Source organism: Lithobates pipiens, unplaced genomic scaffold (assembly GCF_037356315.1).
Source record: "Lithobates pipiens isolate NorthernLeopardFrog02 unplaced genomic scaffold, aLitPip1_a1.2 Scaffold_8, whole genome shotgun sequence".
NCBI classification, from domain to species: Eukaryota; Metazoa; Chordata; class Amphibia; order Anura; family Ranidae; genus Lithobates; species Lithobates pipiens.
Genome location: NW_027507903.1, coordinates 554815339 through 554831542, shown reverse-complemented (window position 1 = coordinate 554831542; position 16204 = coordinate 554815339). Strand labels below are relative to the sequence as shown.

The following is a 16204-nucleotide window of genomic DNA, read 5'->3' as shown; positions in this document are numbered from 1 at the left end:
CCTGAAGCTCAGCCACAGTCAGATTGTCCACTCCTTCTTTTGATATCATCTGCACACCGAAAGGAGAAAAAAAAAATAAAAAAATATCATCATCAAACTTCGCTGATCTGAAGAGTGTTAATTAACTATTATAGAAATATGATTTATCTAAGACAATATTTGTAAATACATAACAGACATCTAACTCTATGATCTCAATGTGAACTTATGAAGCTCTAGCTACAGACGCCATGGCATAGATATGGTCATTTAAAAGAGGACCTATCAAGAAATTACATTTGTGAGGAGTATGAATCACCATTCAAGTTGTTATAAAAGTGCAGACCATCTCTCAGACAGGTGTGTGTGTGATTATTAAGTATTCTTTTCAAGCATAAAATGTCACACTAGCCATGATGTCATATGTCTCCCGGAGTGAAGTCAGGGCTAACGCACACACTCTCTGAGCTACAGGAGCTAAAACCGAAATAAGAAAGCCTTTAGTTTTATTTCATGGAATCCTAACACCACAGATTATTTTTAGCATTTGGTATCAGTTCTGAGAACAAGCAGGAGATGACGGGCTGCAATAAGAAAATAGAATAAGCAAATAAAAAAAATAAATTCCTAGAAGTTTAGACTGCACAAGTCACATTACTACATATGCCCAAAAAGGTGACAGTTTTTTTTTTCTATTAAAATAACAAACATGTTAAAATGTGTTTGCACAGAGCAGCCCTGATCCTCTTCTTCTGCAACCCCACCCACACAAATGGAGGTGAAGGGAGGAATCATCACTCCCCACGCTGCCAGGACTCTGTATTCTGACAGCAGCACCTGTCATTGGCAAAATACGCTGACCAACAGCTGCAAATGACTAGCTGCAGCCGTTGAGCAATGGAGAATTTTCCAACATGTCACATTCACAGCTGTTGATTAAACAAATCAATTCTGTCAAGCAGGAGTGGCCACACACTGATTCAAATTCAACCGGTTCATGTTGAAATGCCCAAATTTTGATCAGTGTATGGCCAGCTTAACAGTCTGCAAAGCGGTGTACAGAAATGATCGGTTGCCAGCTGCAGCGCTGATCTGTGTATTCTGACAGCGGAGAAGTCCTGCTGCTGTCAGAATACAATAGCGCAACAGGAAGGATTCCTCAGCCATCTCCATTTTGTGAATGGGGTAAATGAATTTAGTTTCTTTCATTCAGCCTAGCCAGCTAAGCTCTAAGCAGTTGCGATGCTGGAAGCAGTGTACAGAGGGACAGCCTGGAGGGGATATCAGTGTACAGAGTGACGGCCTGGAGAGGAGATCAGTGTACAGAGTGATGGCCTGGAGAGGAGATCAGTGTACAGAGTGATGGCCTGGAGGGGTGTGCAACCTTTTTCCACTTAAGGGCCAGATTCAATGTATGTGAATGCGTTGAGTGCCGCATTCACCTGCTAATAAATGAAGATAATAGTAATCCTAATATAGTAATAAATAACAGTACAGGTTTACCTCACTTTAAGGTGCTTCACTAATATGAAGCTAGTTCACCCCGAGGGAGTATGTGGCTGAGGATTTGGATTTTACTACCCCCATCCTGGCACCCAAGGTGCCTTGTGCCAGCTCTGCCAGCCAGCATGGTCTGGAGATGGGGTTCCTCTCCCTAGGGAAAATGGGGGCCCTGACCCCAAGTGAGAAGGGGTCCCTGTCCCCAAGAGAGAAGGTGTCCCTTACACCCACCCCATGGTAGTGTCCTCTGGTCCCCCGCACACCCCCCCCCCCCCCCACTGTAGTGTCCTCTGACTCCTGCACCCCATCCCACAAAACACACTGTGTGTAGGTAGAACTCTACTACCTTACAGAGGTGTACAGCTAGCAGAGCAGCCGAAATTGGCATCACGGGGCTGGATGGGGGTGGGAACTGCTGAAGTTAATTTTTTTTGCATTAAGAGGCTGGTGATTGGTTGCTAGGATCACCAGCCTCTTAATGCAAAAAAATTTACTTCAACCAATCATCTGCTGTTTAATGAAAAAGATAAATCCAGTAGTTCCCGCCCCCATCCAGCCCTGTTATACTGGCTGCTCCCCACTGTCCAATGAAAAGGACTGCGGCAAAAATGTCTGCGGGTGCGAGTGCTCGTGAATAATACTGACAGACGGATGGACCGGACATTCAGCAGCGTGGCTGGCCGGGTGCGCCCCGCCGACCCCTCGTGTACAGAATGATGGCCCGGGAGGTGTTATCAATGTACAGAACGACCGCCTGGAAATGAAGGCATTCTACAGAGCGATGGTCTGGAGGGGAGGGAGAGGGAGAGGGAGAGGGAGAGGGAGAGGGAGAGGGAGAGGGAGAGGGAGAGGGAGAGGGAGAGAGAGAGAGAAATGTACAGAGTTGATGACCGGGTATTGGAGCCAGTGTATAGGGAGAAGGTCTGGAGACAAAAAAGCAGCATGTACAATCTGCGGGAAAAAAAATAAAAATAATTATGTGAGCATATAAAATAAACAGAACAGATGACAGTTCCCTGAGCTCACCTCATCATCTGCTCGTATGGACCGGAGCGTCATAAGCAGCTGAAACCGTAATAAGTTATTGGTGCCAATTGGTGGCAGTTCAAGAAGCCGGCACAGAGCTGCCAGCTGAGACCTTTCCAGGTGCTCAAGAGTCAGTTCATCCTCAAATAGCTTGGAGAATCGCACAATTTCCTGTGTGGAGGGCTGTTCTCCAGTGATCCGTACCTAAAACAAGACATGTTAGTCATGTTTATTTTACCTATACAATATGCAACAACATTTCCGCATCCTATTGAAAGGCAAATCAAACCTGCTGAACATAAGATGAAAATTGCTGTTGTCTATCTCCCCCGGTCTCTGCCTTGTTCCTCCGTGCCATCTCCGAGATTGTCTCTTGAAGGAACTTAGCCATTTCCAGTTTGGCTCCGAGTTTCTTCTTGATCTTTTCCTCCTGAACATTACCCATACCAGAAAAAAGACACACAGTCACAATAAAAGGAAATCTTCCATCACAATATTGAAACCAAAACTGAAGATGGTAAAAAGGTAGCAGAGAATACTAAAGTGAGTACTGATTAGTAAATGAGGAAACCCATATCATTTATTCAACATTCACTCTGCTAAAGTCAGATCATTACAAGATGCATTTTAATTGGATGGATCACTGCAATTCATGCACACCCGAGTGTCGCTTTTTTGTGCATTTTTCCAGTAATTTAGCACAGTGTTTTCACAAGTATTTTGGAGCTTTGGCATTTTTGCATTAGCCAATAGAGGAAACTATCATCTGTTACATCATTTTGTGCACTGACTTTTTTGTGCCCTTCTCCAATTAAGTTTTCACTCCATGACTGGGGCCTATGTTTAAAATGTTGACATCTGCAAACAAAATGGCACCGCGGGAAGGATCGCCGGGCTGTGGTTGCAGGAAAGAAAATTGCTCCATCTACGGCCAGCTTTAGACATGAATTTACTGAACATTAGACCCCAGTTACAAAGTGAAAGAAGATTAGAAAAGGGCACAGAAATTACTTTTCTGGCCAATAAAAGAAATAACAGGAATTTCGCTGTATTTGCATACACTATAACGGCAAACGTATTGTGACGCCTGCCTTTACATGCAAATGAACTTTAATGGCATCCCAGTCTCAGTTCGTAGAGTTCAATATTGAGTTACCTACACTTTGAGCTTCAACTCTTCCTGGGAAGGCTGTCCTCAAGGTTTAGGAGTGTTGAGGTCAGGACTCTGTGCAGACCAGTCAAGTTCCTCCACCCCAAACTCGCTCATCCATGTCTTTATGGACCTTGCTTTATGCACTGGTGTGCAGTTATGTTGAAACAGGCAGGAGCCATCCCAAAACTGTTCCCACAAAGTTGGGAGCATGAAATTGTCCAAAATGGTATGCTGACGTCTTAAGAGTTCCCTTCACTGGAACTAAGGGGGCCAAGCCTAACCCCTGAAAAACCTCCACACCATAATCCCCCCTCCACCAAATGATTTGGACCAGTGCACAAAGCAAGGTCCATAAAGACACGGATGAGCGAGTTTGTGGAGGAACTTGACTGGTCTGCACAGAGTCCTAACCTCAACCCGACAAAACACTTTTGGGATGAATTAGAGCGGAGACTGCAAGCCAGGCCTTCATATCGAACATTGGTGCCTGAACTCACAAATGCACTTCTGGAAGAACAGTCAAACATTCCCATAGACAAATATAAAAAGAGATTTCCAAGCTCAAACTTACCAACCAGCCAGCGACCAACCAAAGTGACCGGTCTAACAAGATGCATTTAGGAACAGGGGTTTAAGTTGCACACATTTGCAAATACATGCGTAAGCTGCAGGCCCTGCTAAGGCACCCTGTTTATTCCCATAGACACACTCCTAAACCTTGTGAACAGCCTTCCCAGAAGAGTTGAAGCTGGTATAGCTACAAAGGGGTGGGCCAACTCAATATTGAACCCGATGGACTAAAACTGGGATGCCATTAAAGTTCATATGCGTGTAAAGGCAGGTGTCCCAATACTTTTGGTAATATAGTGTATATGGTGGATCTGATCAGATGGCACATCTTATACAGCCATATTTTTTTAACGCTCCTTTTTAGATTGAAAGCTCATGGGCAGAGCCCTCCTAGCTCTCTTGTCTTTTTGCAACGGCATCATCTCCCAAAATTTTGTAAAGTGCTGCACAAACTGGGCACTAAATAAAAACCGGTATTATAATATTACGTCTAGTAATTTGTTTTCTAGTACATTTGTGGATATTTTCCTGAACTCATCTGGATAACACCGCATTGGATATTCTGCAGATCTAGGCAATACTCTCATCAGCATTATCTCACAAAGCTGGTCAAGAACGTACACCATTTACCCTGCATGAGGTGGCAGAACATGCCAACTGCAACGTGAATAAAAAAAATAAAAAAAAATAAACACACACACACACACACACACACACACAATTTAAGATAAGCATTTAGAATATGGAGAGGACATGACACCTCTTCTCCAGTGTATTTTGCTCAAGTCTAACTGACCTTTTTGGATTCTGTCTCGAAGGTAGACGGCAACATCTCTGGGAAGAGCTTCAGAAAGACAGGCAGAAGAAACTCCATGAAGGGGACAATGACAAATACCATAAACGGAACCAATCGAAAAAGATCTGCACAAGTTCTCATCAGCTAAAAAAAAAAACACGCAAGCACACACAATCAGGGACTTTATAATTTATGTTTGCTATATGCTAATATAATCTGAGATAAATAGTGACTCATGGCAATCAGATTAGCAAGGTAAAAAAAGTTCCTAAATGTCTGCTACAATCTAATCCACAGTTCTGCCCTTTGCAGAATCTAGATGCTTAGCCAACTGTGAATACCACTTGATTCAAGCTTTCAGGTGGCAACTGTCATTTTCAATAAGGGCTCGTTCATACCATACATGCATGAAAACAAATGGGAACTAATGGGAAAACTGTGCAGATTTCACTTGCAGAGACATCATTTTAACCTAATTTTCATGCACGTCAGTTATGTGCCCTACTCACACCAATGTTGTTGTCATGTCAGTTCCACCCCCCCCCCCCCAAGCAGAAAAATGCATACACGTTGCAGATTCCTGCACAGAAAAAAGAAATATGCATGGTGTGGTGTGAACAGGGCACGGAGAACCATTGTTTTTTTTGAGCGCTTGCAGAATGTGTGCAGAAAAGCTGATGTCTCTGCACCATGGTTTGAACAAGGCCTGAAGGTTTTAAACTGCTGGTTGGAGAATTCAACTGTCAAATTCCAGAGCCTCAGTGAGCAAAGGATCTGGCACTTATTTCGGAAGTAAACTCTGTAAATAATCAGCAGGGCTCCAACGATGCAACGTCTGCAAAGTCCCTCTCCAGCATCTTCCCCTTGACTGCTTCTGGGCTGCCTTGTGTGGCCAGCCAGGAATGATGCAACTCTCGCAGATGTACACGGAGATTAATTCATTCCATGCCCAGAATGTACACCAAGCAGCTTGGGGTAAATTCTATAGACGAGCAGGCAGGTAAGCTGTTCTATTGCAGAAGAGGCTTAGCATACCTCTTCTGGAGAGAAAAAAAAAAGGGGGGGGGGGGGGAGAAGAGTCTGCCTGCTTGTAAAAATAAAATAAAAGTCAGCAGCTACAAATACTGTAGCTGGTGACTTTGAATATAAAAGGACATTTACCTGTCCAGGGATCCAGCGCCATTTTCATCTGAGCTGGTTCTTCGACGGCCTTAAGAGCCTCGGCATCACCATGTTTAGTATGGAAAGCCAGCCGTAACTCCTTTCAAATTCACAGCCGGCCTCCCACTGAGCTTTGTGAATTGTCCCACATCCTCCTGGGATCTGTGACGTGTCCCCAAGTGGTTGAGGGCGGGGGGGGGGACAACTTCCAGTGGAATTGCCTAGGCGATTCCAATGGAAATAGGCACCTGCCAAAACTAGGTACCCGCTTCCCAGCCCCCCCCCCCACCTCCAATATTGTGGGGGAGGGATTCTTAAAAATTGAACTTCCCACTTAAGGTTAAGTTCCACTTTAAGTATGGTTCCACTTTTTTGGATACAGTAGGAATTTTTGAATTTACCATCACTTTGTTTCTTTGACAATGTCATAATAATAGAGAGGAAAAATCACAGAGTGGGGTCACAGACAACAATAAAAATAAAAAAACCCCCACCTGGCAGGGGTGCTAAACGTTCCCCACACTATCCAAAATTATGTGTACACTTTGTGTCGAGACCCTATGGGCTAAAGATTCTAGGAGCTCTGCAAGAATCAATATATAACTAAAGACGCCGTCCAGGTTCATTTAACTATAAATACAAACATAACTTTGCTTTCTACAATATATAAAAAAAAAAAACGCACTACACGCTCTTTCTTCCATAGCAGATTAAAAGTGGGATGGGTGTAATCGGTTGCTCTGTACCAAACAGCTGGCTTGTCCTCCAAATACTTCCATATCATGGAGTCAATTTTATTCAAATACACTTTTGGAGGTACATCATAAACAACCCACCCTTCTCCTTTCTCTCCTGCTCAGCACCTGCCCATTTAAAAAGCTTCAAAACGATTCGAGCGGCCGTTTGTGTGTCAATCCAGAGCAGTCGGAAGCCATGATAAAAGTGTTTAATTTCATCCACCACCTTCTGGCCCAATGACTTTCGTACGATTTGCGGAGCTTTTTCTGGCTCTGCGGTAGGAGTTGCTAATGTAGGAGGATCCGGCGGAGGTAAATTCTGAAGTCGTAACACAGATGTGTGGTAATTCCGGTCACACGTGGAGAGGTAGGGCAAAGGGAAGGACGCCCGGCAGCTTGATATGGGAGGTAACCAGCTATTTTGGTTGAAGGATATGGAAGTGTAGAGAGGACAGCATTTCTTCTGTAGGACCAGACAGGAGACCCTGTGGATTTAAAAAAGGAGACCAATGAGATGGTTTATAGTGTAGGGCTAATCAGTAAGGAATATATGATCTGAAGTAGCAGAATTCAGAACGGTTTCTCAACAAATAGTCAGTCAATCACCATAGCCAGCTCTGTCCCCGCCACTATTTCTATCCATTTATAGAGCCTTCTTGCAATAGCAAAGCAACATATGGAAAAATTGTCATGAAAGATGCAAGCAGTCTTAGATCTCCTGCCAAGGAATCCCCCCTGAAAAATAATTGGATGTCATGTCACTCTCCACCAATAGTAAGTTACTTAGGGTTTTGGACTAGTGGATGAGTGTGGACAAGTGTAAACATACCACTGTGCCAGCATGTAAAGTGGTTGTAAAGGCAGAAGGTTTTTTTTTTTTTAACCTAGTCCATTGACACTTTGCGCAATTCAGTAACTATCTGCCCATATGGGAGGTACGGGCAGACAGCTGTACTGAAAGTCTGCAGAAGCTTCACATTGCACCCACGATCTGCTGACTGCAGGTGCAATGTTCTGGAAGCTCATAATAAAAAAATGCCCCTTTTTTACCTGCCAAAAATGTGTTGTTTTTTTTTGTTTTTTTTTTTAAAGTTCTTAAACTTAGAATTTAAAAATAGATCAAACAGTTAAGCCAAGGATTAAAAAAAAACAGTTGAAACAGTTGAACCAAGAATTTAAAAATACACACAGTTGAGCCCAGGATTTTAAAGTACCGTATTTGCCGGCGTATAAGACGACTGGGCGTATAAGACGACCCCCTATTTTTCAAGTGAAAACATAGGTTTTGGGCAATACTCTGGTATAAGACTACCCCCCTTCTGAGGCAACACCATTTTAAAAAAACATTAGAACGTTTAAAAAATACAAAGCAAGAATGCCAACTACTCATCCGCCATGCTGTGTTATGTCATAAAGTAAATCAAACAATAATAACACAAACAGAGATCTATTGAATGCCACAACTCTGGAAAGTAGAATTTTTCACTAACCAAACCTATACCACTTTTGGGTTACATTCTATGGGAATTGTCCACCAAAATTGCATTTAATAACCCCCCTGTCATATGTCCCAGATTTACCTGTCCCTCTTGGGTGCCTGAGACCTCAAAGGCAAATAGCAGGATGTATAGTAGTAGGAGATCAGTGAATGGATTTACCCAGGGAAGTATGGTGAGCGGTGCATTATTTTAATGAATACAACGCCTGCTTGGATTGGCAGAGGCTGTAGCATCATCAGCCCTTACCTCTCTCTCTCTCTCTCTCTCTCTCTCTCAAAGCCAATCCGAGCAGGCTACTCTAATGTAGCCCTGCTCGGATTGGCAGTGGTTGTTACTCCAATCCAAGCAGGCTCTGTATTCATTAATAGAATACATCGCTCGCCGGGATTGGCTCAACGGCGTATACTGTTTGTTGCTGAAGCCACATACAGTATTAGCAGACATTTGGGGGCTGACATCCATCGGGCAGCATTGTATACCTGTATACCCGGCGTATAAGACGACCCCCAATTTTTGGGCATTTTTTTAAGTGTAAAAGGTAGTCCTTATACGCCAGCAAATACAGTAGATTGAATTAAACAAACAGTTCAGCCCAGGCATTTTCTATAGAGATTGGGAATATTACAAAGGCATATGTAAAAATTATCCTAACAGAAAGACATTAACTTTTTTCTCCTAAAATTACAAAGGTGTTATTTTACATGCCTGTGTTGTATACAACTTGAGCCTAGTAGGGTTCAGCATTCTATGTAATACTTTCAGTATAGCTCAGAAAGAGAAGGCAATTCCCCTGAATTGCCTTCATCTGCTTCTTCCCCTAAAGGAGCCATCTTTGTTCAGACATCAAACCAGGATCAGCATTCACCTCTTGCTCTTTTGATGCTGGTTCAGGGACATCATCATTTTGTAAATGCTAAATTCTAAAACTTTAAACATTTTCAGAAAGCAGAGGCCATAGAGAATAAATATTATGGTTACGGCAATTTTTATGTCACGTGATATTTGCGCAAATTTTCAGGAGAAAAAAAAAAAAAGAAAAGAATACACTTAACACACCACCTTGTGATAGCTTTGGGCAGGGACAGGTACTCTTTATGGAGAGATCAGGTGTCTATTAGATCCCTGATCCCTCCTCTGCCCTCCAAGCCAGCTAATCAAACAGATTGGTTTGATCATCTGATTTTCTGGCTGGACCAGGATCATGATTGCAGCTGTGGCCATGGTCCTGGCACAGCAGCTTGCTGCCCAGGAGAGATATAGATTATATATATATATAGCAAATGGTACATGGATAAAAATAAGTTCATGTCCTGAAAATATCAGTACTAACACAGCGCTAAACAACAATAAACAAATTAAAGTCCCAAATAACAGCATAAAAATCCAAAAGGAGATTGTGCAGAAAGGGTGACAATGATGGTATAATCAACGCTGTGAGGTGATAATAATGTTCATCAAAAAGTGCTGTAACTACTCCATCCACCAGGATTGCACCAATATTTCACCGCGTGAAGTTTGTATCCCCTCAGGGGGTTAAACTCACCAGATATAAGAATAATAAGCGCCTTTAAGGGAATAATCCCATTTTTATATACCGCAATTCAAATGTCCTCCACCAGGGTTCGTCTGCCAAACACGCCCAGAAGCAAGCAAGGAATCCTTTTGGATTTTTATGCTGTTATTTGGGACTTTAATTTGTTTATTGTTTAGCGCTGTGTTAGTACTGATATTTTCAGGACATGAACTGATTTTTATCCATGTACTATTTGCTTTACGACTTTTTCTACTTTAACGGCTGCTGCCCTATAGACCCTCGAGACTAATTCGATAGGTCATTATTATATCTGTTTACTATTTTTCTGAATGTTTGCTCTGCTGAAATAGGCGCTGAGTGGGGTACTGTGGGCCTATCTTATACCCTTTTTGATAGAGAGATTAGATAGATAGATAGATAGATATATTACACACACACACACACACACACACACACACGGTGCATGTGCAGATGTGCCAAAGGGCTCTGCCTGGCTTTTAGGCCCTGGCAGAGCCCTTTGGCACATCTTCGCATGTGCATGGGATTTTTCGCACATGCGCAGACACTGCAAGTTTGGGACATTCGTGACAGCCCCCTCTTTGTGCATGCATGGCAGACCCTGCCAGTGCGCAATTGTGCTGCAGGGCTCTGCAATGACCCAAGGAGGGGAGGAGGCAGGGCAAAATTAAAGTCAATTTAGAATGAAGGTTCCCCTTAAGCTTTTTGGAAAAATTATACTGCTGCGGTTTATTGAACATTTATGCACACTTGTAAAGTTAGTGAAAGATCCACTTTAGGTTTAAAAATACTGAGATATACTATCATATCATAAAATTATATTTATATATATATATATATATCTTACCGTGATCGGAGAGCAGGTAAAACACTGCAAGTGTAAGTTGCCATGTCTTCTGAAAGCACCTTAAAAGCTGCAAAGACAAAAAAAAATAAGGTAATTTTTCTGTTTCACCCTGTAATTACAACTACAAGAATTCACACTTTTGTGACATCGCTTTATATACAATTGTTAGATTGATATTTTAGGTGGAAAGTAGTGGACAGACCTGCTGGGTGTGACCATACAAAGCACTGGGGAAAAAAAAAGAAAAAAAAAAGAAGAAAGAAAGCAAAAAAGCAAGAAAGAAAAGAAAGGAAGAAAGGAAGGTAGGAAAGGAAAGGAAGGAAAGGAGGAAAGGAAAGACAGACTAGGACCACCTTCAATAATAATAATAATTAATTAATGGTCACCTAAAACATTCCTACTTACCCTGACCTGAACACAGGACCTGATTACAGAACATTTCCATTATAATTTATAGACAGAGAATATTATAACTCAGATATGGCCCTGATCAAACTGAACAAATGCCAGAAATCGGGCTGTCAAGCCCAAGTTTGCCGAACTTTATTAATAGATTTTGATGGTAGCCCTCATCCTTGGTGATGTCCCCTATGTCACATGTCTTCCAATTTTATATCAAATTTGTCCCCACTGAATGCAATTAAAACACCACTGACTATTACACACCCTTGAAGCTTTACATCAGGGATGTGCAATTAGCGGACCTCCAGCTGTTGCAGAACTACAAGTCCCATGAGACATAGCAAGACTGACAGCCACAAGCATGACTCCCAGAGGCAGAAGCATGATGGGATTTGTAGTTTTGCAACAGCTGGAGGTCCGCTAATTGCATATCCCTGCTTTACATGATAATTGAACATTATCAATAGTTTTATTACACTCCCTAAACCCTGATCACAACACCATAAAGGCTGCACCATGACCTGACCATTGGATATGATAAAACAATCCTGTTATGTTCTGTAGAGAGACCTAAAATGAAAACCACTGGGATATAATCATAATACAATTATACTGTATACCAACATACAACACATTACATCCAGTATGACCCACCTACTGGACATGATCAGAATACAATTTTATTACACTCTATACCAGCCTTTTCTCAACCTTTTTAACCACTTGCTTACTGGGCACTTAAATACCCCTCCTATCCAGACCAATTTTCAGCTCTGTCGCACTTTGAATAACAATTGCGCGGCCATACAAAACTGTACCCAAATGAAATTTTTATCATTTTTTTCCCCCCAAATAGAGCTTTCTTTTGGTAGTATTTGATCACCTGTGCGATTTTTCGTAAAAAGACCTAATTTATGTTTATTTTTAAATTTTATAACGTGTAATTTTTGTCTATCATTGATGTACGCTGATGAGGCGGCACTAATGAGGCGGCACCGATCAGTTACACTGATAGGCAGCACTTCTAGGTGGCACTGATTGGCACTACTGGTGGGCATCGATAGGTGGCAATGGTGGGCACTGTTAGACTGTATAAATGAGGCATAATTGCCTCTTCCTTTTCGAGACTGATGTCCCTTTAAGATAAGCCGGTGATCTTTTTTTTTTTCCTCCTCCACTAACAGCGGAGGAGGAAAAAAAAAAAAAAAAAAAAAAAAAAAAGCAGGAGGATCACGAGCTTTTGTTTTGATCAGGTGATCAGCTGTCATTGGCTGACAGCTGATCACATGGTAAGGGGCCAGGACAGGCCCCTTACTCGGATCAGTGATGGCCAGAGTCTCATTGACTCGGTGATCACAGCGTAGTGTAGGGGGCATAAGTGTCGCACTTTTTCAGCGCAGCGGTTGCAACACAAACTACTGCACTGCAAGGTCGCCATGGTGAATGAAACTTTAAACAGTGCGACGCGCCAGGCTCAGTGTACTGGTACTGTGACACACAGTACACACCAGCAGAGTGAATGGGCCCGAATAGTTACATGGTTGGTTGTATTTCTTTAACACCATCTTACTTTTCTCTTGCTGTCCATTCTTTTTCAGTTTCTTTCCCCATTAGGCTTTATAATGGAGTTTGCTGTGACACAAATCATTTTTTGAGTTGGCTGTTGGGAGGACAGGTGTGAAAGCATGGGATGACTGCAATAGCAGTGATCTCTAGCAGTTCCATGTATTGTGTCTCCTAAAAAATTACACCGGCAACTTGCAACGGCATCGGCCTGGTCTCCGGCAACTCGCAACGGCATCGGCCTGGTCTCCGGCAACTCGCAACGGCATCGGCCTGGTCTCCGGCAATCCACTGCAGCATGTCTGTAGTCTCGGTCAGTTTTTCTGTAGTATTATATTCACTGAATATTATCTGTAGCCTCTTGGTGATATCAGAAGCTGTACCTGAGGCCCCCTATTTCAAGAAACTTGACCACCACTGCTTTATGCTAACATAAATGCTATATATCCAACATGACCCGGCCATTAGGCATGATCATAATACAATTCTACAATACTATTCATCAGCCATTCTCAACCAGGGTTCCTCCAAAAAAGGTGGCTTGCAATGTGGCTGAGTGATCTCCCATCTAATGGTACTTGCATAATTTGGGGTCTAATGGCACTTGGCAGAGCCAGTGCTGTGACACCAATAATCCTTTTAGCCTTGTATAGAGGTGGTGGCATTCTTACCACCACTTTAGGGGTATTTTTCCACTGACCCCAATGAATTAAATTCTTGCAGGGGTTCTCTGAAACCTGAAAAATTATTTTAAGGGTCCCATTGGGGTAAAAGTTTGAGATAGGCTGATCTATACCAACATGAAAATAGATCATGTCTATAATGACCTGACCAATAGATATGATCATAACACAATTCCATTATACTCTATACAGACGTAAAACACCAATATCCTCTGTGCACTATACATGACCAGAATACCCAAATGGCAGGCAGTCAAATCACCCAGAAATTCCCAGAGTATATTATGTATAAAATGTATGCGTTTTCCAGTAATACGTTTGATGGCCCCCAGTTTACGATGGCCGACTACTAAGCTTGAGGTCATCGTATTCACCTCTGGAACACTACATACTAGAACAAAGTCTAAACAGTGGATCAGAATACAATCCAGCTGGACCATGTACACACACACACACACACACACACACACACACACACACACACACACACACGATGTGATCACTGCACACAATCATGACACAATTTTATATCACTTTCTATACACAATGGAGGTTTATTTAAAGACAAATAGACTGCGCACTTTGCAAATGTAGTTTCTGCAGAGCTTAGTAAATGCATGCAAATAAAAAATAATAATAAATACACCACAGCATTTCTGGTGAGGTGGAGGGGGGACGGAGAGAAGTTGACATCAGGAAATTAATCTGAAATCATCTTGAAATCAGGGAAAGCTTTACCTTGCTTTGTGCACTGGTGTGCAGTCATGTTGAAACAGGAAGGGGTCATCCCCAAACTGTTCCCACAAAGTTGGGAGCATGAAATTGTCCAAAACGTCCTGGTATGCTGATGGCTTAAGAGTTCCCTTCACTGGAACTATGGGGCCAAGCCCAACCCCTGAAAAGCAACCCCACACCATAATCCCCCCTCCACCAAATGATTTGGACCAGTGTACAAAGCAAGGTCCCTAAAGACATGAATGAACGAGTTTGGGGTGGAGGAACTTGACTGTCCTGCCTTCAACCCGATAGAACATCAGTGCCTGACCACACAAATGCGCTTCTGGAAGAATGCTCAAACATTCCCATAGACACACTCCTATACCTTGTGGACAGTCTTCCCAGAAGAGTGGAAGCTGTTATAGCTGCACTGGTCGACTACCAAGCTTCATAGTCATCTGTCATCATATTCACCTCTGGGGCACTACATAACATATAGAAAGAAATTGTGTGGGTCACACAATTTGTGTGGACCCACACAATTTCCTTCTATATACTGTGCTAGAGGTTAGAGGACAATCCCACTCGTTACCCACTACACGTAATCTTAGTAGACCAGTTGTTTTCTTTTTGTGGGCACTACAATCCTGAAGGACTATGTATGTAAACACAATGAGGTTGATTTACTAAAGGCAAATCAACTGTGCACTTTGCAAATTGAGCTGTTCCTGAGCTTAGTAAATGAGGTGAAGCTTCACTTTACAAAGAATACGTAATCACATGGAAGGAAAAAAAAAATAGATTTTGATTGCACACTATTGGGTAATGGAAGTCAGCAGAACTTCCTCTCATTTACTAACCTCTGGAGCAACTGTACTTGCAGAAGTGGAGGGGGGGGGGGGGATTGGGGCTGGAGGAGAAGTTGACATCATGATCTCCACCTCGTCCAGAGAACACTTTGCATTTACTAAGATAAAGCAAAGTGTTCTCTGAATGGTACCTGTGCCAAGTGACTTACCTCCTGTGTGCACAATGCAGGGCAGTCGCTTGGCATGGAGCCAATCAGCTGGTGCAGGTCCCTGGAGTAGTGATGTCCAATACAGACTTCCAGGGGGATACCACAGGTATAGCACATACATACTTACACTAATCCAAGCTGGAATCATAACTATGGACAAATTGCCATTACCTAAAGTGGGAGAGAGGGGGGAAAATTGCAAACAGATGGGATTTTTCATGCAGAAGAGACATACCATGTCTGTTCTGCATTAAAATTCCTTAGCTGCCTCCCCCCTGTACAGTGAGTTGCGCACACACAGTTCAGTATTCAGTTTCAGCAATGAGGAGGCGATCAACTCCCAGGCATGCTCAGTCGTGAGGTCATCTCAGACTGACCAATAAAAATACCCAAAGAGTGGTACCTGGAAGCTGACTGGCTGAAGATGTCAGCAGCCATCGGCGAGTTCTGAGACACCGCAGCTCTAGAGAGAAGGGGAGTACAATTCCCCTTTAATGAACATTTAAACCTTGCCATGTGGTGGGAGGGGATTTTTTTTTCTGGTGCTTTAAACCTGAACCCCAGCTTGTGTTACACTTTACATAGTTGATGTGGGCTAGCCTGGCTCACAAACTATGTCCCTCACTAACCTGTGAGGCCGCTGGATGTGCGCTATGAAATGTATATACAGGTTACATACAGCAAACCGCACTGTGTTCTGGATTGGAGAAGACACTTCCGGTCTCATATCAGGAAACACAATAGAGTCGATCACAGTGGCGCTCAGCCAGTCATAAAAAGCAATGTGTTACATCAATGAATACAAAGCTTCCCCAGACTGGCGTCAGAGAGGTGGGCTAATAATGTCACAACCTCTGACTCAGCCAATCAGAAGAAGCTTTGTATTCATTGATAGAACACATTTATTTTTATGAATGGCCGAGCGCTGCTCAGATAGACTATTCTGTGTTCCGGTTAGGAGACATGAAGTTTCGGTTTGCACGCAGAACACAGTGCTGTAT

General features: G+C 42.7%; 1 protein-coding gene across 1 annotated transcript in view; it reads right to left on the bottom strand.

Annotated features, from left to right (window-relative positions):
• LETM2 (leucine zipper and EF-hand containing transmembrane protein 2) overlaps positions 1-16204 on the bottom strand; it is a 43537-nt gene that overhangs the window by 17581 nt on the left and 9752 nt on the right. Inside the window, 7 exon segments of the mRNA XM_077469944.1 lie at positions 1-49; positions 2506-2709; positions 2795-2935; positions 5025-5168; positions 7022-7060; positions 7062-7407; positions 10821-10887. Of these exon segments, the coding sequence (XP_077326070.1) occupies positions 1-49; positions 2506-2709; positions 2795-2935; positions 5025-5168; positions 7022-7060; positions 7062-7407; positions 10821-10864 (967 nt within the window). The 5' untranslated portion in view covers positions 10865-10887.